Source organism: Littorina saxatilis, linkage group LG2 (assembly GCF_037325665.1).
Source record: "Littorina saxatilis isolate snail1 linkage group LG2, US_GU_Lsax_2.0, whole genome shotgun sequence".
Lineage (NCBI taxonomy): Eukaryota > Metazoa > Mollusca > Gastropoda > Littorinimorpha > Littorinidae > Littorina > Littorina saxatilis.
In genome coordinates this window covers 10004733-10027912 of record NC_090246.1, presented here as the reverse complement: position 1 = coordinate 10027912, position 23180 = coordinate 10004733, and the positions used below count along the sequence as shown (strand labels likewise).

General features: G+C 42.4%; 1 protein-coding gene across 3 annotated transcripts in view; it reads left to right on the top strand.

Moving 5' to 3' along the window:
- The window catches only part of LOC138958172 (5-phosphohydroxy-L-lysine phospho-lyase-like), a 34578-nt gene extending 12452 nt beyond the window's left edge, over nt 1-22126 (top strand). For 2 of the 3 annotated variants that reach the window (XM_070329254.1, XM_070329255.1), the window contains exons 3-13: nt 4364-4482; nt 5629-5788; nt 6540-6614; nt 10216-10312; nt 11715-11831; nt 14176-14258; nt 14687-14781; nt 16731-16843; nt 17959-18113; nt 19104-19193; nt 19552-22126. In XM_070329254.1, coding sequence (XP_070185355.1) covers nt 4364-4482; nt 5629-5788; nt 6540-6614; nt 10216-10312; nt 11715-11831; nt 14176-14258; nt 14687-14781; nt 16731-16843; nt 17959-18113; nt 19104-19193; nt 19552-19864 — 1417 coding nt within the window. In that variant the 3' untranslated portion in view covers nt 19865-22126. Of the gene's footprint in view, nt 1-3074; nt 4527-5628; nt 5789-6539; nt 6615-10215; nt 10313-11714; nt 11832-14175; nt 14259-14686; nt 14782-16730; nt 16844-17958; nt 18114-19103; nt 19194-19551 lie in introns of those variants that run through there. The other variant, XM_070329256.1, reaches the window with a different exon arrangement.
- The last annotated feature ends 1054 nt before the right edge of the window (nt 22127-23180 follow it).

The following is a 23180-nucleotide window of genomic DNA, read 5'->3' as shown; positions in this document are numbered from 1 at the left end:
TCTCATAATTTACTAGCCAGAGAGCACATTTTTTTTACTCGCCAAATCAACCATTTGTTTCAGCAACTTCACTCGCAGTTGGCGAGTAGATTTACATTTCTACTCGCCATTTACATGTTTCTACTTGCCATGGCGAGTAAAATACTCGCCACTTTCAGGCCTGGGACTTCACAGGGTTTCATTTCAACTGTAACATATATAACCAAAAAAATGGTGGGGAAGACTCCAAATGTGGCATTTTGCAGCGTAGACCTGCAGTAATTACGCTGCAGGGTGTTCTGTAGACAGTAATTGTCACCTCAAAGAAAAGGAGAATACGTTCCATTTAAAAAACAAAAAACAACAACCAATGGTTACTTACACAAAGCAGCCAGCCAAATTGGGGTGTTTTAATTAGTGAAGCAATTGATTATGTCATAATTGAAAATTGGATTCCCCTTTTTTGAGCCATGTGAAATTAGAGGCCAATCAAAACTCGTATTTCATAATGCAGCCAAGTCTACAAAGTGTGTGCGTTCAGTCGTTTAACAAAATAGAGAAGCCAATTGGATGGATGGATGGATATGAACATTTATGTTACTTGTACTTTATACCAAAAATATAAACCGCAACACGGTGGCCTAGTGGTAAGGCGTCCGCCCAGTGAGCGGGAGGTCGTGGGTTCGAACCCCGGCCGGGTCATACCTAAGACTTTAAAATTGGCAATCTAGTGGCTGCTCCGCCCGGCGTCTGGCATTATGGGGTTAGTGCTAGGACTGGTTGGTCCGGTGTCAGAATAATGTGACTGGGTGAGACATGAAGCCTGTGCTGCGACTTCTGTCTTGTGTGTGGCGCACGTTAAATGTCAAAGCAGCACCGCCCTGATATGGCCCTTCGTGGTCGGCTGGGCGTTAAGCAAACAAACAAACAAACAAACCAAAAATATAACAATTGACACATATAATACAACCTCCAACCCAAACTGGATAGCTCTTGGCGCAATTAGAGACATTTGTTTGGCCCATTAAATCCCTTTAATGTAATATTTGGAAAGAAGGTCAGGAAATAAGGAGAGAAGAAAAATGATGCTTGTTTTCCTGACCCTACCCCCTCTATCACCAATGGTTCTCACTCTACGATATGATTACATTACCTGTTGAAGTTACGACACAATCTCTTCCTGGAAGGAGTTATTCTAATATATGCTTTGAGTTGGGAGAGATTTCATTTGTTAAACTCTAGCTTTGAACCACGCCCATGTCTCAGGGCTTATCAAGACATAGAGTGCAAAGTATATCGACGTTGGTGAAAAAAACAATTCGTATATTAAGTCACAACTGCTGTAGAAGTGATCTTAAATATTTGTCTGTCCTTTCCCCTGACCTTCAGGCATCACCATAAATTTAATTGTTGTTTTCCTTGTGGATGAAAACTCACTGATAATTGATGAGGTGGACATTGTCTTGGGTCGATTAAAGTGACACCCTTGACTCAACATTTAATTGTTTTACACACATAATTGATGTTCTGCACATGGAGAAAAGGAATTTTGAAAAATTCATGAAGTTCCATGTTTTCATCTAAACGCCAAAACTTCTTTAAAATTACTGTAAAGTCAATAACTGTCATTTCAGCAGATGTGCCGCGTTTTTTCTCCTTGGGAGAAAGGGATACAAGTTAATGTACCAAAGACTACTGTCAGCAACTGTACATGGCCATTTTCTGCAAATTTGCCAATTAAAGGAAATGAAATCTTATCAACATCATTGAGTTTTGTATATGATGAAGCTGAGTGAAGTACATGTATGTACTGAAGGAAGTGCGTGGATGTTTTTTTTGTTGCTTTATGAATATGAAGGATCACCTGGCCCACAGTCTACTGAGTCTCAAGGTTGACAAGAAAAATGACTCAAGCAAGCAGGCCCCCCCCCCCCCCCCCCCCCCCACCCCGCAGGTTAGGGGGAAGAATTTACCCGATGCTCCCCAGCATGTCGTAAGAGGCGACTAACGGATTCTGTTTCTCCTTTTACCCTTGTTAAGTGTTTCTTGTATAGAATATAGTCAATGTTTGTAAAGATTTTAGTCAAGCAGTATGTAAGAAATGTTAAGTCCTTTGTACTGGAAACTTGCATTCTCCCAGTAAGGTCATATATTGTACTACGTTGCAAGCCCCTGGAGCAATTTTTTGATTAGTGCTTTTGTGAACAAGAAACAATTAACAAGTGGCTCTATCCCATCTCCCCCCTTTCCCCGTCGCGATATAACCTTGAACGGTTGAAAACAACGTTAAACACCAAATAAAGAAAGAAAGTCATTTTGGCAGCTTACAAATATGTGCACTCTGAGTGACCCTACCAGCAGTGGCACTGCCAGTGCATCTTTCTTGTTTGTGCGCAACAATGTTCATTTTGTTTTGCACGTAGCCCTGGAAGGCTGACATCACTCTCTGTGTGTTGGGGGGGGGCTTGCTGTATGGTTTTTGAAACTGGAGTTTAAGAACGAAAAGTGCATGATGTGGCTTCTTTATTTTTCTTCTGTCTCTTCTAGTTTTATTTCTTTATTTTTCTTTTTTTAATATGCCATTTTTCAGTGGCTGCTTAAAGGAACTTTGTCATTTGTTCATAGATGTGTAGAGCATGTTTTGTGGACATTGTATTTAAAGCAGGTTTCATGAACCTGCCTGGAGTAGTTGAATTTATTCCGTCATGTGTGCCTCTTTCTCTCAGTCAGCGACAGTGTAAGTTTTCTTCACAGATACTCATCTGTTTCAGTATCATCATAAAAATATTGAAATATTTTTTCTCAAATTAGCAAATGCCATCGAATCTTTGCAATTTAGGATTTATGCGGTCTTAAAGCTAATATTACACGTAATGTTTCTATGTATGAGTCCTAGCTAGTATTTTTGTGTTTTACTGTTAACACTGCTGTGTATTAAAATTGCCTAATTGCCTGTTAATGTAACGTTTTTTTAACTCCTGGAATAGTTAGTGAGTTGTAGTTCTCGGCCCTAAGGTTAATTTGTCAGGTATGTGATTGTCCTTCGATCTGTGAACAAAAAATAAAGAAACTTAAAGTTAATGCATAGTAATACAGTGAAACCTACGATTTAAGACCGCCTCTGTTTTAAAATCTGTAAATATAAGAAATATGCAGTTAACAGGATTCAACACTGGTTAATCATTCTGTGCAGTCAACCATGCAATCTATCAGTACATTCTATCTTCTTATAAAAGTTTGATTTCAATAACCTGACTGAAAGGTGGGACACAGAGATGACATGCTGTTTTCGTCTGCGTCAAGTATGAACCCTCATCAAGTGCACAAAATTAATGCACATTTTCATATTTTAATAGCTGTTTTCACAGAGAAAGATGTAGATTAGTTTGTTTTGTGAGTCACAACTCACTGTGTACAGACGTGATTTATGTGGTACTGTTGGAAACCGGGTTGACATTCTTGATAATCTCAAACAGAATGAGGCAGAGCGATGTTAAGATATCAAATAACCAAAGGGAAGTAATCGCTCTTAATGCATACGACATGTGTAATAGAGTAAGCGAGAGTTGTACGGAACCTTTTCTCCTGGCACCTGAGAGAATAACAAGCATTGAAAATGAACAAGCGACTTTCATCCTCAAAAAAGGATGATCACCGCAAGCTCATATGCTCAGCATTCTCTAAGGCACTAATGATATTGTCTTGTTCTTTCTACATGTAGTATTATTAATCCTTCAATGTTTCATCTTCAAAGTTGTTATGGTAGGAGGGTCTTAAAAGGGTGCTTAACTACGGAAACAGTGAACTCTGTTTGTGCAGACTCAGAGACAGTATCCATGTCCCACCCTTGTGTCACCACAGTGGCATGTAAAAGACCTCAGTTATTCTGCCATAAGTGCAGGTGGCTCAGATTACAGCTCAACACGCATACACCTGTGTAGCTCATCTCAAGTCAGGGTAACACCCGTAGAAAACCTTTTGTTGTAACAGTGAACTGTGCAAATGTGTGCATTGCTAAGGCAAAAAAAAAAAGTTGTATGTTTCTGGTAACATGGCTACAAAACATGGGGTAGGTAGGTAGGGATTTTTTGTGTGTGGTCAGGGTAGAAAATAACTATACAGTGACGCAAAGAGACTGGACTTACTATACCAAGAGAAAGACAACACATTACAAAACAAATGAGACAAAAGGGATGCGGGGTTATCCCCCTTGTGTCGTCTGCCGTCTGTTACTTTCGTTTTGACGCTTTTTTTTTATAATGTTTTTTACAAATGCAATAAAAAAAAATCTAGGGTCGGCGGGAAAAAACTAGGTAGGGTCGGGTGACCAGAAACATACAACTTTTTTTGGTTTGCCTAAGCAGACGGGTGTGTTGTGTTACAGGAGGTCTTGCAAGCTTCACTTTGAAGTGTCCCCGCTGAAGATTGTGCGGGCGTCGCGCCAGTACCTGTATGATGAGTCTGGCAATGAATACCTGGACTGCATCACCAACACTTCCCATGGTAATACACTGGGCATAGACCATGTTTGGAAATAACTCTGTCAGGTTTGTATTTGTTGTGAAAGAGGGAATCCCTTGGTCTTAGTGAGGCAAACTTTCCCATGTGACATCATAAGCTCAGTCAGTCACCTGGACAAGCAGCATGTGTATAGTTTTTAGCTAAGTGCCTATCTCACCCAAAGCAAGAGTATTTGCATGATCATCACTCTTTCACAACCTTTTCAAACCCGATAGAGTTCTTTCCGGAATTCATCTATTACAAACTGATTTTGATTCATCGAGTGTGTGTGTGTGTGTGTGTGTGTGTGTGTGTGTGTGTGTGTGTGTGTGTGTGTGTGTGTGTGTGTGTGTGTGTGTGTGTGTGTGTGTGTGTATGATCATATGAGTGATTTTTAAAGGTGCATAAAATGTCTGTTTAGAACAAGCATTTGGTGTATCAGTGTATGTTTGTGCCTGTGTACGTTTTTGTGTGTATGTGTGTGTGAGAGAAGTTGCAGATATAAATACATGGGTTATGTATATGAGCATATATGTTTGTGTTGTAGTTTATTTTTTACACTTAATAGCAGAAAATGTCTAAGGTGCATCCCTTTTTTGGGGCCTAGCTGTACCTTAAAAAGTGTCAGTTAATGGTATGTTTGTTGGTGTAGGTATCGTGCATGCAAGGGCATGGTCAGCTAAGTGATGCTGATGGGGTACCCGTGTCTGTGTCGACCAAAAGAATGGGATTCCCTGTAGGTGGAGTTCCTGGAGGGGGATTCCCTGTATACAGGGAATACCACAGGGTGGAGTTTTTCAATAAAACTTGCAAACCATACTCGAATTTCTAAGAAATATCAAAAAAGATTGAAAAACATCAAATTCTACCGATGTCGCCAAGCATCACGTGACTTTCAGCGATATCAGTGACACGCTACAGGAACTAAATCCTGTGGTATTCCCTGTACACAGGGAATCCCCCTCCAGGAACTCCACCTACAGGGAGTCCCACTCTTTTGGTCGACATAGACCCCATCAGCCTAAGTGATCTCAATAAGAAGTTTTCGTCTGTTTGTTTGCATGCCGTAGCAGCAAATCTCCATTCATTCTTTTTGTATGCAGCTATAACAAATACCATGAATACATAATTATGTGAAATCTGTTCCAGTGGGTCACTGCCATCCCCATGTGGTCAGTGCGGGTCAGGAGCAGATGGCGAGACTGACCACCAGTGCTGGTTTTCTGAACGAGCAGATGTCAGAATATTCCAAACGTCTCATCAGCACACTGCCAGAGTCTCTCTGTGTCTGCTTCTTTCTCAATTCAGGGTAAGGCTGACCCTATAATGGAACCAACCTTTTTAAGAGCCCCTAGTGTTCTTAGACTTTCCCTTTTGAAGAACCGATTAAAAACTTTTAAGACCTCCTGATTTTCAGACTTCCCCCTTTTATGACTCTAATTAAAGAATTTAATCTCTTGATACTGGCAGATTTAGTGAAATTAAGACACTATGATTTAAAAATACCCCCCGCGGGTTAGGGGGAAGAATTTACCCGATGCTCCCCAGCATGTCGTAAGAGGCGACTAACGGATTCTGTTTCTCCTTTTACCCTTGTTAAGTGTTTCTTGTATAGAATATAGTCAATGTTTGTAAAGATTTTAGTCAAGCAGTATGTAAGAAATATTAAGTCCTTTGTACTGGAAACTTGCATTCTCCCAGTAAGGTCATATATTGTACTACGTTGCAAGCCCCTGGAGCAATTTTTTGATTAGTGCTTTTGTGAACAAGAAACAATTAACAAGTGGCTCTATCCCATCCCCCCCCCTTTCACCGTCGCGATATAACCTTGAACGGTTGAAAACGACGTTAAACACCAAATAAATAAATGATTTAAAAATACCCTTCTTAAGACCCTAGCTCTGATTTAAAACGTGACCTTTTTAAGACTCTCATATGATTCAAACTTTCCCTTTTTTAGATCCTCTAATTCTAAGACCCTGAGTGATCTTGTAAGAATCATCGGCTCGAAGTTAAATGAAAAATGTGTGACTGTGAGGTGGTTAATTTTTGTCTGACAGGTCAGAGGCCAATGATCTTGCTATTCGGTTGGCAAGAGCGTACACGAAACACGAAGACATCATTTGTCTGGACAGGTTAGTGCAGTAATTTGACAAGACTCTGAAGAGTTATTTTCATATTGTATTGGAATTTAGTACAACACTGTAGTATGAATTTTTTTTGTGTGTGTAAAAAATTACTGATCGTACACATGCACAGATTGAAATATTTTCAGCGGTGATCCAGATGTGCTAATAAATAGCGGAAAGGGTTTATTTTGGCTGGTTTTTTGAGTCACTTGAGAAAAAGTGACTCTATGTAATCGGTCAGTGTTAGTCTGTCCGGCCGGCCGGCCGGCCGTCCGTAGACACCACCTTAACGTTGGACTTTTCTCGGAAACTATCAAAGCGATCGGGCTCATATTTTGTTTAGTCGTGACCTCCAATGACCTCTACACTTTAACGATGGTTTCGTTGACCTTTGACCTTTTTCAAGGTCACAGGTCAGCGTCAAAGGAAAAATTAGACATTTTATATCTTTGACAAAGTTCATCGGATGTGATTGAAACTTTGTAGGATTATTCTTTACATCAAAGTATTTACATCTGTAGCCTTTTACGAACGTTATCAGAAAAACAAGGGAGATAACTAGCCTTTTCTGTTCGGCAACACACAACTTAACGTTGGGCTTTTCTCGGAAACTATAAAAGTGACCGGGCTCAAATTTTATGTGAACGTGACTCATTGTGTTGTGAATAGCAATTTCTTCCTGTCCATCTGATGCCTCATATAATATTCAGAACTGCGAAAGTGACTCGATCGAGCGTTTGCTCTTCTTGTTTTGTAAAGTGTTAGCGTTTAGATGATACAAGTTTCACCACGTACTGGAAACTGGTATTTTCAGATATTTTTACAATTTCATTTTTCATTTTCAATTACAGCAGACTTCCACTAACTCGCGGTCCACTAAATCGCGAATTCGGCTATATCGCGGAGACCTCTTGGACCCCGAAAAAAACAGGACCGACCTTTTAAATTTTAAATTTTTTTTATACAAAATTAGTCACGTAAAGGCCAAAAAATAGTACAGATCATGAAAAAATGTTCTATCATAACCACGCTATCTCTCTCTGGGTCCGATGGCCTTTCATCATGCAGTAAATTGTCATTTCATCTTATCAGTCTCTCTCTCTTTCTCTCCCTCAGTCTCTCCAAATAGTGTTCTACGTGTGTGTGTGTTTTCAGGTTGTGTACATTACGGGTTGATCGAGACCTGCGAACAAAAGAAAAACAAACCTTTCACGCGCACGTGCCCCACTCAGTCAAGAACTTTCATGCCACGATCGGTATCGTCAAATTGGCCACGTGCCTATAGAGGTTAAGTGTCTGACCAGTCAGTATGGCCAGTCAGGCGTGCAGTTGAACACTCGAGTCCAGCTAATTGCGATCTCTGCTAGACGGTCCGGGTGGCCACAGGCGCCAATCAAGTGCTTAAACTGCGCTTCAGTCTTCTGCAATCTAGTCAGGCATGCAATTTAACACTCGAGTCCCGCTAATCGCGATCTCAGCTAGACGCCCCGGATTTTCTACAGGCGCCATGAAGTGCTTCAGCTTCTTGCGTTATAGCAGGTGGCAGAAAAAGCAAACAATCAAAGAAGAAATCTACATGCTTTCTGCCAAAGACAAAACGCGTGTCAACTCAGACTCACACAAAGCAAAACAAAACAAAAAAAGCTTATCCATGTAACTGACACATCTAAAAACGTAAACGTCAACCAATGATTTTGATCCACCAATCATTCTGATCTAACTATCGTTGGTGTCAAATAGTATGTTGTCAATATAAGACCAGCGCTAAACCCAACATGTATTCATTATGAGTCGGAGAAAAAAGAAAAGAAATCGTCATCTGCTGATAAAAGAAAACGACGTCATCGCAGTTAATCTTTTGAGAACTTAGTTGCCAACAGAAGCGTCACACTTGCGAGAAACGCAGTAACACATACACATGAACATTGTAGCACAACCACATGCCAGGCGTGCGTGCGCACACACACACACGCACGCACATACACACATGCACGCACACACACACATGCATGCACTCACACGGCAAACGCACACACGCCAACGTGACGCTCACAGGCTTTTTGTGACCAACAAGGGAAATAACCGCGTTTTTCTCTGACTCAGAAGAGAACGAGGTTTCTTCCCTTTAATTGGACCCCAAACTGCATCGCGAATCAGATATATCGCGATAAAAAATCTTTGGACCCCAAAGATCAAAAATCTTTGGACCCCAAAGACCGCGAGTTAGTGGAAGTCTGCTGTACTTTATTGTTCCATCGCTGGGAGATTCAGGTCACTTCCTCACAGTGGAACGCTTAGCATCAACACTGCTGTGCCACCCAGGTGTGTGCAGCCTGTTTCAGTGTAATCTGAGCCTAAACTTATGGCAGAATGACCTAGGTCTTTACGTGCCATAGTGGTGACATCTGAGTAGGACATGGATACCGCCTCTGAGGTTGCACATAATGGTGACCAGTGTCCATCGGGATCTCATTCCTGTTACGGAAGGTGCTTTGTGACATACGAGGGCGGGGATATAGCTCAGTTGGTAGCGCGCTGGATTTGTATTCAGTTGGCCGCTGTCAGCGTGAGTTCGATCCCAGGTTCGGCGGAAATTTATTTCACAGAGTCAACTTTGTGTGCAGACTCTCTTCGGTGTCCGAACCTCCCCCCGTGTACACTACATTGGGTGTGCACGTTAAAGATCCCACGATTGACAAAAGGGTCTTTCCTGGCAAAATTGCTTAGGCACAGTTAATAATTGTCTACCTATACCCGTGTGACTTGGAATAATAGGCCGTGAAAGGTAAATATGCGCCGAAATGGCTGCAATCTACTGGCCGTATAAAATTTCATCTCACACGGCATCACTGCAGAGCGCCTAGAACTGTACCCACGGAATATGCGCGATATAAGACTCATTGATTGATTGATACGAGTAACTGATGCTAACAGAGCAGTGCATGAACACTCATCACCTGTTTTGAATACATGTATACTTTTAACCCATTTACCCCCATAGCATGGAAAGTTACTCCGTCAATTTCAAATCATAGCAAAGAGGGGGCCCGGTAGCTCAGTTGGTAGAGCACTGGACTTGTGATCGAAAGGTCGCAGGTTCGAATTCGGGCCGGGACGGACACGGGTCAACTTTATGTGCAGACCCAGAGACGGAAGCCATGTCCCACCCCCGTGTCATCACAATGGCACGTAAAAGACCTTGGTCATTCTGCCATAAGTGCAGGTGGCTGAATACACCTAAACACGCAGACACCTGGGTAGCGCGACTCCGTTGCTGCTAGCTTTCCACTGGGAGGAAGCGACCCGAATTTCCCAGCGATGGGACAATAAAGTAATGAGAATGAGAATGAGAGAATGAGTAACTACTTGTGACTAGTTTTCTGAAATGATGAATGCTCAAACCTCGCAGGACGCAAGGAGGAGTGGAAAAGATATGTGTCCTAGGTATCATTGTGTGTTTCAGCGGCTGTTTCAGGTATCTGCATTTGGGAGCTGGAGTGGGCGGCATATTGGGCGCTCTGGGGGAATAAGGATTAATTCATAAAAAGTACTCAGTTATGTGCTAACGTTGTTTGCCATGTTTAATTGTATACATTTTTGAATCCAGTGCATACCACGGTAATCTTGGCAACCTGATAGAAATCAGCCCGTCTCGATTCAAGAAGCTGGGCAACACGCACCAAAAAAAAGATTGGGTGCACGTGGTGAGTGTACAAAATGAATGTTTTCTCTCTTTAAGATGTTTAGCCATGACCGTGTGAGTACAGTGCTACATGTACTTTCAAGGAAACACTATCCTTGGGACCAGCAAACAAGTGTCACTAAATTGCAGGCGGCCTAGCTATTATGACATGTGTATTTATAGGTCAAGATAATAGAAAAGGGAAAAGTGAAGGTCATGATCGAGAGGGGCCTCACATTCCACTTGCAAGTCACCACTGTACAGTGAACTTGTGAAGCAAATATATTGATTTTTCAAGATGGTCACTGGGAATTCATTCTTGTGAGGTGAGCCTGGTAGTCACCCAGTTGTATCAGTGATGTCAGACAGACGTCTCCAATGATTGTTGATTCAGTGTACAAAAATGTAATAATTGTAATCATTGTTTCTACGAGTATTTCATTTATAAGGCAAACTTGCAGGGTAACCAGCTCGAGGTAACAGTAACAAAATTGATGATAGCATTCAAGACCTTATCTGTTGATATCTAACAGGAAATCTTGTACAATTTACATCCAGTGGAGCTTGACGCTCAAGCTGTCAAGTGACGAAGATCCAAATGATTTCAGGCATGTATCCCCTGCGCATATCACATGGACTTTGATAGGGAGACAGGCAATCTATGTCATGAAACAGCTTCTATACCGTTACATCCAAAGAATCTTAACACAGAAACGATCTTCATCTTTTTCTGCGTTTATGAGCTGAAACTCCCACGTTCACTCGTGTTTTTTTGTATGACTGTTTTGACACTGCCAATTTAGGCAGCCATATGCTGTTTTGGGGGGAACAAACTGTCCAGTGATGAAGATAACTAATGATTTCATGCACCAATCCCCAACACATATCGTGCAAAGTTTGACAGTGGGACAGACAATCTACCTAAAGAGATATATTGTGCAAGTTACAACCAGAGAAACGTAAGTTGGAAGCTGTCAAATGATGAAGATAGAAAGGATGAAGATATAAATGATTTCAGGCTCCTACCCCAAACACATATCACATGGACTTTGACAGTGAGACAGGCAACCTATGTCATGAAACATCTTCTGACGGGCGCAGTGGCAGGGTGGTAAGACGTCAGCCTCCTAATCGGGAGGTCGTGAGTTCGAATCCCGGTCGCTGCCGTCTGGTGGGTTAAGAGTGGAGATTTTTCCAATCCCCCAGGTCAACTTATGTGCAGACCTGCTAGTGACGTTACAACCAAAGAATCTTAATTAACACAACTATAATTATATGATTTCATGCACCGACCAATCCCAAACACATATCATGCAAAGTTTGACAACGGGACAGGCAATCTACCTGCAGAGATATCTTGTGCAATTAAGTTACAACCAGAGAAACGCAAGTCAGAAACTGTCAAATGATAAAAATGATTTCAGGCACCCACCCCAAACACTTATCGTGGGAAGTTTCACAGTGAGACGGCCAACCCTGGGCTGATGTACGCAAAGGAGCTGCGCTCGCAAATTGTGCAGGCCAGACAGAGTGGACGAGAGGTAAGCTTAGCGGCAAGAATGCTTGGTTTTGCAAGTAAAAATCTGAACCTGTTATACTGCTTACAAAATCAAGGATAAACAAGTCGCGTAAGGCGAAAATACAACATTTAGTCAAGCTGTGGAACTCACAGAATGAAACTGAACGCACTGCATTTTTTCACAATGACCGTAGTCCGCCGCTTGTGCAAAACGGAGTGAAACTGACGAGCCTGTTCAGCGCGGTAGTATAGTGGTTTCGCTGTGCTGCATAGCACGCTTTTCTGTACCTCTCTTCGTTTTAACTTTCTGAGCGTGTTTTTAATCCAAACATATATCTATATGTTTTTGGAATCAGGAACCGACAAGGAATAAGATGAAAGTGTTTTTAAATCGATTTCGGAAATTTAATTTTGATCATAATTTTTATATTTTTAATTTTCAGAGCTTGTTTTTAATCCAAATACAGTAAAACCTGTCTCTAACGGACCCTTGTTGTAACGGCCACCTGCTACATACGGACAGTTTATCATGGCACGAACACGATTTCAACAATAACTAACCTTTAACGGGCGGACACCTGCCACTTACGGACGCGGACACGATTTTTCGGACCGTAGGAAGTGTAAACACTGTCACAAACGGACACAACGTACATAAAAACGCAACTTCGAAAACTCGACTGTTATGCAGTCAGTGCTCGGCAGCCGTAGCCGTAGCACAAATGGTTGTTGATTGGTTGTCCTGTCCCTTTTCTGACCAATCAGTGGCTTGTTTAGATGGAGACCCACTTTCGCTCACTCACTTTCGCTTCGCTCACTTTCGCTTTTCCGCATTGTGGATACAGTCACAACCAAAAGCAACAGTAGACTACTGTGTTTGAAAATGGAATCTCCAGCAGGAAAAAGAAAAGCGTTGACTTTAGAGCAGCGTGTCGCTGCCTTGAAAAAACTAGATAGCGGCCAATCATGCCGAGATGTGGCGAAGGAGATGGGATGAGGTAAAACACAGATCGCGAGGATCAAATCGGATAAAGAAGACGTGATGAAGGAGTGGGAGTCAGGTGCGCGAATCGACCAAAAAACTGTGAAACGTCGGAAAACGCAATATGAAGACCTGAACAACGTGGTATGGGAGTGGTTTTGTACTGCGGAATTTCCCGTTGAATGACTGATGAAGAGTCAGCTATTTTTAGCTTTGTGACGTCCGACTTGCGTAAGTTTGAATGCACAGTGTGTGTAGGGAACGGGGTAGGTGGGGGGGGGGGGGGGGGGGGGGGGGAGGGGATGTTGTTGTTGTTGTTGTTTGCTACATGTATCATTTGTTTACTCACATTTTCAGTGAGTCTCATGTTCAATCCAATAAATACATACTACAGGACTGACAAAAAGTGTCTTGTTCATTTTACGTGCTCTTTGTAAAATATTGCCCCGGCCCCTCCACCTGTGAAGAAGGGACACCTGTCTAATAGGGACACTATTACCATTCCCCAAGGGTGTCCGTTAGAGACAGGTTTTACTGTATAACATATTTATATGTTTTTGGAATCAGGAAATGATGTAGAATAAGATGAACGTAAATTTGGATCGTTTTATATAAAAAAAAATTATTACAATTTTCAGATTTTTAATGACCAAAGTCTATAATCAATTTTTATGCCACCAAGTTGAAATGCAATACCGAAGTCCGGCCTTCGTCGAAGATTGCTTCACACAAATTTCAATCAATTTGATTGAAAAATGAGGGTGTGACAGTGCCGCCTCAACTTTTACAAAAAGCCGGATATGACGTCATCACAAGTATTTATCGAAAAAAATAAAAAAATGTCCGGGGATATCATTCCCAGGAACTCTCATGTCAAATTTCATAAAGATTGGTCCTGTAGTTTAGTCTGAATCGCTCTACACACACACGCACGCACGCATGCACGCACGCACGCACGCACACACACACACACACACACATACACCACACCCTCGTCTCGATTCCCCCCTCTACGTTAAAACATTTAGTCAAAACTTGACTAAATGTAAAAACAAGACAGGTTAGGTATTGCAGTATAGTGGGACCCTCCCTTTTAAGACTCAGACTTTCTGTTCATAACCTCTGTAAAATTACCCCCATTTTAAGACTCAGACTTTCTGTTCATAACCTCTGTATTTTTAAAAGGTCGGTCCTGTTTTTTTCGGGGTCCAAGAGGTCTCCGCGATATAGCCGAATTCGCGATTTAGTGGACCGCGAGTTAGTGGAAGTCTGCTGTGCTATATTGGCGGTAGAAACATTGACTTTAATAGCAGGCTAATATCATAATATTAAAGAAAAGTGATTGTTAAGTTTGGTTTGGTACAAAACTTGTGTATATTTTCAGATTGCTGCGTTTATCTGTGAGCCCGTAATGACTGCTGGTGGCATGGTGGTGTATCCTGAAAAGTACCTGCAATTTGCATACAGGTAAAATCTTTCTTGGAATGTCTTACTCTTGTCATTGCCCCTGTCATGACCTTGCTTAGGTGATAATTGCCAGACAGTTTGGTGTCAGTTTAAGTTTTGACTGCCAAAGTTGTCTTTACTTGTAGCAGTTAGAAATTAAAAGGCGATATCTGCTGTCACAAAAATATATACATCTGTGCAGTTCACCAGCCACTTGCTAACTTGAGATTTGAGATGATCTGTGCTACACATCCATGCTTTGGAAGGGTTGGGAGATGTTATCAAGCAGATAGACATCTTTTTAGAAAGGTCATTGTTTTTACATTTAGTCAAGTTTTGACAAAGCTATATTGTCTTGGTGGAAAAAAAATGCGAGTTTGACAGATTGACTAAATGTATTAATTTCGCTTTACGCAAAACGCAACTTGTTTTAATTATTTTATTTTCAGGTTTGTACGAGAGAACGGGGGAGTGTGCATAGCAGACGAGGTGCAGTCGGCCTTCGGGCGATGTGGGGAGCATTTCTGGGGCTTTCAGACACAAGGTGAAAACTACATCAAGCTTCTTTTACTTCTACAGTGGAACCCCCCCTTTAAGACCCCCCAATCATATGATTGTAACATTGGCGTGGTGTCAAATCAGGGCCTGTGGTATTGTTAGCTCTAATTTTGTTTCATTGTCGTACCACTCCATGATTTTGTTGCCTGCTACAGTAAAACCTGCATCTAGCGGACCCTTATTTCGGCGGACACCTTAGCATAACGGACAATTCAAGTGAGGACAGATGTATTTTACACTCAAAAACACCTTAAAAGAGCAAACACCTCAAAGGCGCGGACGCGGACACCCTTTTTTGGTCCCGATTAGGTTCGTTACTTGTCAACAACGGACAAACCCTTGAAGCATACCGCTTTTTGCAGACGCTGGTCCGCCATCTTGGTTCTGCAAATACAATCTCGCTGGCGATGTGAACGCGCGAGAAGCTTATTTTGTAAGCCAATGACAGCACTTGAAAGAAGTTGATTTTTGTATGGTGCACGCTCATTGGTCGATGCCGTGAACTCACAAACATTTGCATTTCGGGTTTCTACTTTCTGTACTGTGATGCATCTTCGTCTCATCCTTCGTCTTCGTCTCATCATGCCAAAACAAACATTTTTGACTTTAGAAGAGAGAGTCGATGTCATAAAGAAATTGGACAAGGGGCTGTCCGTTCGAAAAGTTGCTGATGAGCTGAATTGCGGAAAAACTCAAATTTCCAACATAAAAGCTGATCGAACACAAATTCTCAGTCAGTGGGAATCCGGTGCCAGATCGACGGCAAAATGTGTTAAGAGAAGAAAAACAACCTATGATGAGTTGAACGAAGAACTCTTCGAGTGGTTTTCAACAGCTCGATCAAAGAATCTTCCCGTGAATCATGCCCATGCATTGCTTCAGGTTGTAAGAAACCGATTGCACCTCTCTCTCTCTCTCTCTCTCTCTCTCTCTCTCTCTCCCTCTCTCTCTCTCCCTCTCTCTCTCTCTCTCTCTCTCTCTCTCTCTCTCTCTCTCTCTCTCTCTCTCTCTCTCTCTCTCTCTCTCTCTCTCTCTCTCTCTTTTTCCGCAAACCCCAGTGATAAACTTACTGATTGTGGTTTTGTACATACATGTTGCAGACTATCCTTGAACTTTTTCTCTTTGTCACTTTCTGTATGACTAATGCACAGTTTGGAATTTTTATTAACAATTGTTTTTCTGAACATCAAGTTTTGGTTTTCATTTTTATTACATGTAATGAAAGAAAATGAAAGAACTAAACATGCATAGACACTCTATTTACATTTAAATATAAACATGCACACATACATACAATAAAACTACATGTACCACTAACAAACAATCATGTAATTCATTTGGCTGTTGGGGTTTTTTTTCTCCAAAAAATGTTGGCGCATTCATATTCATAAGAAAGGACACCTTGCTGCAATTAGGCCAGTGGCAAGGCTCCCTAAGAGCGTCCTTTGCTCGCAGGTTTTACTGTATTGTGTTTTAAAGTACTGGTAACTGTACATGGATTTAAGCTTCCATTTGAGTGGGAAAATCCATGAAACTGTTTATAATTGTTTGAATTAGAAATAAAAACAAAAAGGAAACACAACATAAACTCGTTTTGGTAAATTCTTCATTAAATTTGCGTCAGCCTGTTGCGGATTTCTTTAGGATGATAAACAAGCACAGTCACTCATTGTTATTATTGTTTGAACTACAGCAGTGTACCTGCGATGTGTGGACCCTCCCATGAGAGGACACCTCCCTTAAAAGGACACCTTCTTTTGTCCCTATAGTAATTATCTACCAAAGTATACCTGTCATGAAAGGACACCTGCAATGTAGGGACACGTTTAGCTGGTACCAAGGGTGTCCTTTCATGGCAGGTACCACTGTAGTACATTGTGTCTGTGAAAACAAGGCCTCAATCGTCTATTAGATAATGAAATGTTGTCATTGCAGATGTGGTTCCTGACATAGTGACAGTGGGCAAGCCGATCGGCAATGGCTATCCCTTCGCTGCTGTTATCACCACCAAGGAGGTTGCTGACAGTATGGGCGAGTTCAGCTCCACCGTAAGTTGCTGACAGTATGGGCGAGTTCAGCTCCACCGTAAGTTGCTGGATGTCAAACAGAAACACCTTGAATTGGGGTTGGTGTTACAGATTTTAGCAAAGGCAGAAAGTTCAGAATGTTGGGGATGTTTCACTTTTAAAGTTGTGGTCTCTCTATGACTATCCAGGACTAGGTGTTTGAAAAGATAGGGCTGAGCATCCTGTACAGAATTCGGTACAGCGAAGGCAGCCTGGATCCCAACCTACACTGCCCGCATGACCTGGTCAGCTAATTCATTCAATGTGTGACTTCTGCGCTGGTAACTTCCTGTTTGCTCTCTCAGGGCTGAGCATACTTTATTTTCAAAGGGATCGAAGGGAAAAAATAAACACCTAGGTGGAGATTCGAACCCAGGCCTCGAGATTACGTGGCTGCATAATGTCCAGTGTATTGTGTTCAGGAGTGTTTGTTTGTGGTGTGCAGTTTGGGGGTAACCCGGTGGCGTGTGCCATGGAGGTCATCGACAAGAAGAAGCTGTTGGTGCATTGTGTTCAGGAGTGTTGGTTTGTGGTGTGCAGTTTAGGGGTAACCCGGTGGCGTGTGCCATGGAGGTCATAGACAACGAGAAGCTGTTAGTGCATTGTGTTCAGGAGTGTTTGTGGTGTGCAGTTTGGGGGTAACCCGGTGGCTGTGCAGGAGGTCATAGACAACGAGAAGCTGTTAGTGCATTGTGTTCAGGAGTGTTGGTTTGTGGTGTGCAGTTTGGGGGTAACCCGGTGGCTGTGCAGGAGGTCATAGACAACGAGAAGCTGTTAGTGCATTGTGTTCAGGAGTGTTGGTTTGTGGTGTGCAGTTTGGGGGTAACCCGGTGGCTGTGCAGGAGGTCATAGACAACGAGAAGCTGTTAGTGCATTGTGTTCAGGAGTGTTGGTTTGTGGTGTGCAGTTTGGGGGTAACCCGGTGGCGTGTGCCATGGAGGTCATAGACAAGAAGAAGCTGTTAGTGCATTGTGTTCAGGAGTGTTGGTTTGTGGTGTGCAGTTTGGGGGTAACCCGGTGGCGTGTGCCATGGAGGTCATCGACAAGAAGAAGCTGTTAGTGCATTGTGTTCAGGTGTGTTTGTTTGTGGTGTGCAGTTTGGGGGTAACCCGGTGGCGTGTGCCATGGGTATGGCTGTGCTGGAGGTCATCGACAACGAGAAGCTCATGTCCAGTGCTAAGTCTGTCGGCAAATGTCTCATCGACAGCTTCCGTGGCATCATGCCGCAACATCCCATGATGGGAGAGGTCAGGTAGGTCAAAGGTGTGTGTGTGTGTGTGTGTGTATGTATGTATGACAAATAGCATTGTGACATGAGGACACAGGACGCTCCCAACCACACCAAGCTCTGGGGGCTCACTGATGACCTGCGTAGGACAGCCAGCTTATTAGGGGAACTCCAGAAATAACTCTGTGGGCTGTGTATGGGTTGTGAAAGAGTGAATACTCTTGCTTTTAGTGAGTCAAGCTTTTCACACTAGATGCTCTTGTCCTTATGTTTCAGACACACCCCTCGCTGAACACTGGGCTTTAATGTCACATAGGATACTTTGACTCAATAAAAGCAAGAGAATTCTCTTTTTCACAACTCTGTGCAATCCCAACAGAGTTATTTCCATAAATCGTTAATTATCACCTCCATTGGTTAAATGATTTGACATAGCCATCAGGAATGAACACAGAAGAAAAGATGTCAGGCAGTAGTTTTAATGTCTTTTCTTACTGTCTTCTTCTTCTTCTGCGTTCGTGGGCTGAAACTCCCACGTACACTCGTGTTTTTGCACGAGTGGAATTTTACGTGTATGACCGTTTTTACCCCGCCATTTAGGCAGCCATACGCCGCTTTCGGAGGAAGCATGCTGGGTATTTTCGTGTTTCTATAACCCACCGAACTCTGACATGGATTACAGGATCTTTTTCGTGCGCACTTGGTCTTGTGCTTGCGTGTACACACGAAGGGGGATAAGCCACTAGCAGGTCTGCACATAAGTTGACCTGGGAGATCGGAAAAATCTCCACACTTAACCCACCAGGCGGCCGCGGCCGGGATTCGAACCCTCGACCTTCCGCTTTGGAGGCCGACGTCTTACCACCACGCCACAGCGCCCGTCTTTTCTTACTGTAATTTACTTACTTACATGCAGCAAGTTTGAATGATTTCTGTTCTTACTGTAATGTAAACTTGCTAATGTGCAGCGCAGTGTGTAGTTGATATTGACATTAAAATGTTGGCTGTTTTCAGGGGCATGGGGATGATGCTGGGCATAGAGCTGGTGATGGACAAACAGAGCCGCAAGCCCGCCAAGGAGGCCGCAGAGATCCTCAGCTATCGGTCAGTCCATCGCCTTACCTGCCTCCTTGTAACTGCAAATCTCTTTTTCTTTGCTCCTTTCATTTGTACTTTTAGTTTCACATACATTGAAATTTTCTGTGAAAACGCAGATTTCTGTGGCAGTAAAATCGATTCTGCGAAGCAGCAAAACTTAATCGATGGTGATGATATGTAAATGTCCAAGTGGAACACTTTTGCTTGAGCTGTACATCTGAAACAAGCATACAGTTTAAAATGTAATTAAATGAAACAAAACATACAAACAAAAAAGCATACACACACAGCTAAAAAGGTAACCCATTGTTGGTGAGACTGACTGCACACAAAATAAATGCTAATCATCTTTCGCTGTGTTCAGGATGAAGGAGAACAAAATCATCATCGCCAACGACGGACCGGAAAAGAACGTGATGATCATGACGCCGCCCATGTGTTTCACGCTGGACAACGCCCGACGCGTGGTGCAGGTGTTCGACCAGGCGCTGCGTGACATCGAGAACGATGCAGCCAGCGTGGGTTTGACCTCCAACAGTGAGAGTTCAGGGGTCACGGCCACCATGGGCGTCCCTCTGCACGTGATCACGGAGAGCAACCTAACGCGGGCGTCAGACGAAGAGGATGAAGAGGATGACCCCGGTGCCAAGAGGGCCAGATACGAGGAGATGGACTGAAGGATTGATCAATAGCACTTGATGGGGTGTGGCCAGATACAAGGAGATGGGACTGAAGGATTGATCAATAGCAGTTGATGGGGTGTGGCCAGATACAAGGAGATGGACTGAAGGATTGATCAATAGCACTTGATGGGGTGTGGCCAGATACAAGGAGATGGACTGAAGGATTGATCAATAGCAGTTGATGGGGTGTGGCCAGATACAAGGAGATGGACTGAAGGATTTGTCAGCAGCATTTGGTGGGGTGTGGCCATGATATCATTTATCAAGAGAGAGAGGGATTGAATGATGAATTGACGAGAGATAGACTGTCAATGTCATGCAATGGGGGTGTGGCCATATATGAATTTACAGAGGTTTTGAACAGAAAGTCTGAGAAACTTGTGGTTTAACTGAATACATTTTGTACAGCACTCTTGTCAGGCTTTGATGCTTGGCTGGCATAGATGGGATGATATATTGTGTCCGGGCGCACTCTAGCAAGCCATCTGGCAGGTTTTGAGAGAAGTGCTTTACCTTTGATTAGGAGTTGTGTTTTCCCCCAGCATCTGTCAAGGTGCATGAGAACTTACCTGTGCCACAGTTTCACTTCATTCATACAAAGCAGCTGTTTTGATTAGGCCTAAAAAAAAAAATAGGTGTGGTTACGGTAACCCGACCTACCCTATTTTTAGGGGCCGACCCTATAACTTTTTATTACATTTGTCAAAAAAAACAAAAAACAAAAAAAAATCCGAGCGCAGAAAACGCAATGAAAGCGAAATTGCCCGAGTCGCACACTTATTTCCCTGTCAAGTAGGTTTAATTTGTACACATTAGAAAAAAAAGTTTAAAAAAAAAGTGATTGCCTACCTTCCTACCCTATTTTTTTTGGCTATGTTACCGTAACCACACCTATTTTTTTTTTTTTGCCTTATGACGCCATCAAAGCGGAATCGGCACTACGGCAACCATGACCCTTCCCTCACAAGGGTGGCCAAGGCATGAGCTGTGACCTATGCTATGCATGAATCTGGTGCATGAAAACAACGACTTATCTTCAGTACCTGTGCTGTTAAAATCAGATCATTTTAACAAGTTTCACTCATTTTCATCAGTGATAACTTTTGAATGACTGGAGATATAAAAAAAAATCCTCTGACAAAAGTTGGGTATTATGCTAAATTGTAATTCAATCAAGTTTGCGTTTTAATGAAACAGATCCTGTGATTGGTCAGAATGCCCCAACTCATTAAAAATTACCGGTGACTAATTGTCGATAGCCACTCGCTAAAAAATCCATTAACAACCTGCTGGCGAGGCGCAACAATACACTGACCCCAGTGTATGAATATTTGTCTTCCCCAACCGTCCTGATCAAACATGGAAGAAGAGGCAAACTTCAACCTGAGTTTTTCCTCCATTGAATATGAAGATGGAGGAGAAGAATATGCATTTGTAAAAGCCTTAGGGTTTTAAAAAGTGGCAGTTTGGCGGCCATGTTGGATTGCTATCAAGGCTACCAATGGTCAGAATTTTTATTTTAAATTTTCTCAGGAGATGGACCGAGTACTATAATTCCAAAACAATTTTTGACCCAAGAGTTATGAAACAACAAAAATCACATATGCACAGTGCGACTTCTGTCTCGTGTGTGGCGCACGTTATATGTCAAAGCAGCACCGCCCTGATATGGCCCTTCGTGGTCGGCTGGGCGTTAAGCAAACAAACAAACAAACAAACATATGCACAGTAAGGCAGATCCTGTTTCATGCACACAGCAAGAAATTGGATATTTTTTGCAAAACCTTTTTGATATAAACAATAGTTTCGAACAGTTTCCATGCTATGAGAATGAATCAGGGAAATCTTCTTTGAAAAAACATTGCCCTGTGATAAATGTGTATGTTTCAGGAAAAAAGAGGTGAAAATTAAAATATTTGTTTGAACGTTTTCTTTAAAATGCGAGTCTATCTGACGATTAGCTCCCTTGTGAATAACTGCCAGAATAAAAGCTACATGGTATTGTCCCTTGTTACAGCCAGTCTAGTCAAGCTTAGCTGTGAATAATATCCTATTGTGTAGTTTTGTAACTGCTTCGTTGCATGTGCACACACCGCCGTGTTCTGAATATACAGTGGAACCCCCCTTTTAAGACCTCAAAAACTCGGAGAAAATCAGGTCTTAAAAAGGAGGGAGTCTTAAAATGGAGGTACATTTACAGAGGTTATGAAGAGAACATGTGAAAAAGTCAGGTCTTAACAGGGGGGAAGTCTTGAACGGGGGGGGGGGGGGGGGGGGGGGGGTCTTGAACGGGGGGGGTCTTGAACGGGGGGGTCTTGAACGGGGGGTCTTGAACGGGGGGTCTTGAACGGGGGGGTCTTGAACGGGGGGGTCTTGAACGGGGGGGTCTTGAACGGGGGGTCTTGAACAGGGGGTCTTGAACGGGGGGTCTTGAATGGGGGGTTCCACTGTACAGTTGCAGAGCTGCCAACTGTTACGCTTGCTACATTTTAAGACAAATTAATAATAATAATAATAATAAAACATTCTTTTATAGTGCTGTTCACCGCCAAATGACAGTCTCATGGCGCTTTACATTAGACATTAAAATTCAACATTTTACATATAAAAAGTTTCCTCGTAAGAAATAACGCTGTTGTGTCAAGCTTGGGATTTCTACGCTCGAGCAAATATTCTCAAGCATGCAACTGTTTGCTCTTTCTTGTGCGTCCTGGTACTGTACTCATTCCTGATTCTCACTCCGTGTGGCGGTCACAATTCCTGTCGCAAAACATCGTCCACACTGAAAAGTTGCACTTCAGACACTCTCTATTGGCCGTTGTGTTTCTTTTTTCTTTAAATTAACTTTTTAACAATGTATATATTCTTGCACAAAATAGCCCAAATGTGGATGTGCAAATAAATGTTAGACAACGCTATACTAAAACATCATTTGCTATGCTAAAAATTCTATTTTGTTGGTTTAAATTGCTACACTTGAGGTTTCACAAAGGTTGGCAGCTCTGCGGTTGTGATAATGTCCTCTTGTGTGGTATTGTAAACAATGCCTTGTGCACACCGTCACGCCTTGTGTTCTCAATAAACAGTTGTGATATGTCTTGTTCCAAAAATCTACTTATTGTACAAGTACTCTTTGTTCATAATTATGTGTGTATCATTATGACTGTGTTTTGCATGCTTTGCTTCAAAAGATCTTTTGAGTTTAAAGTTTTGTTTTTTGTTGAAGGTATCACTGTGCTGATGACTTGTATCTCTTCTTTAGCTTTTCATTGCCTCTATATTTATATAAAAGCTTGCAAAGTTGAAAACA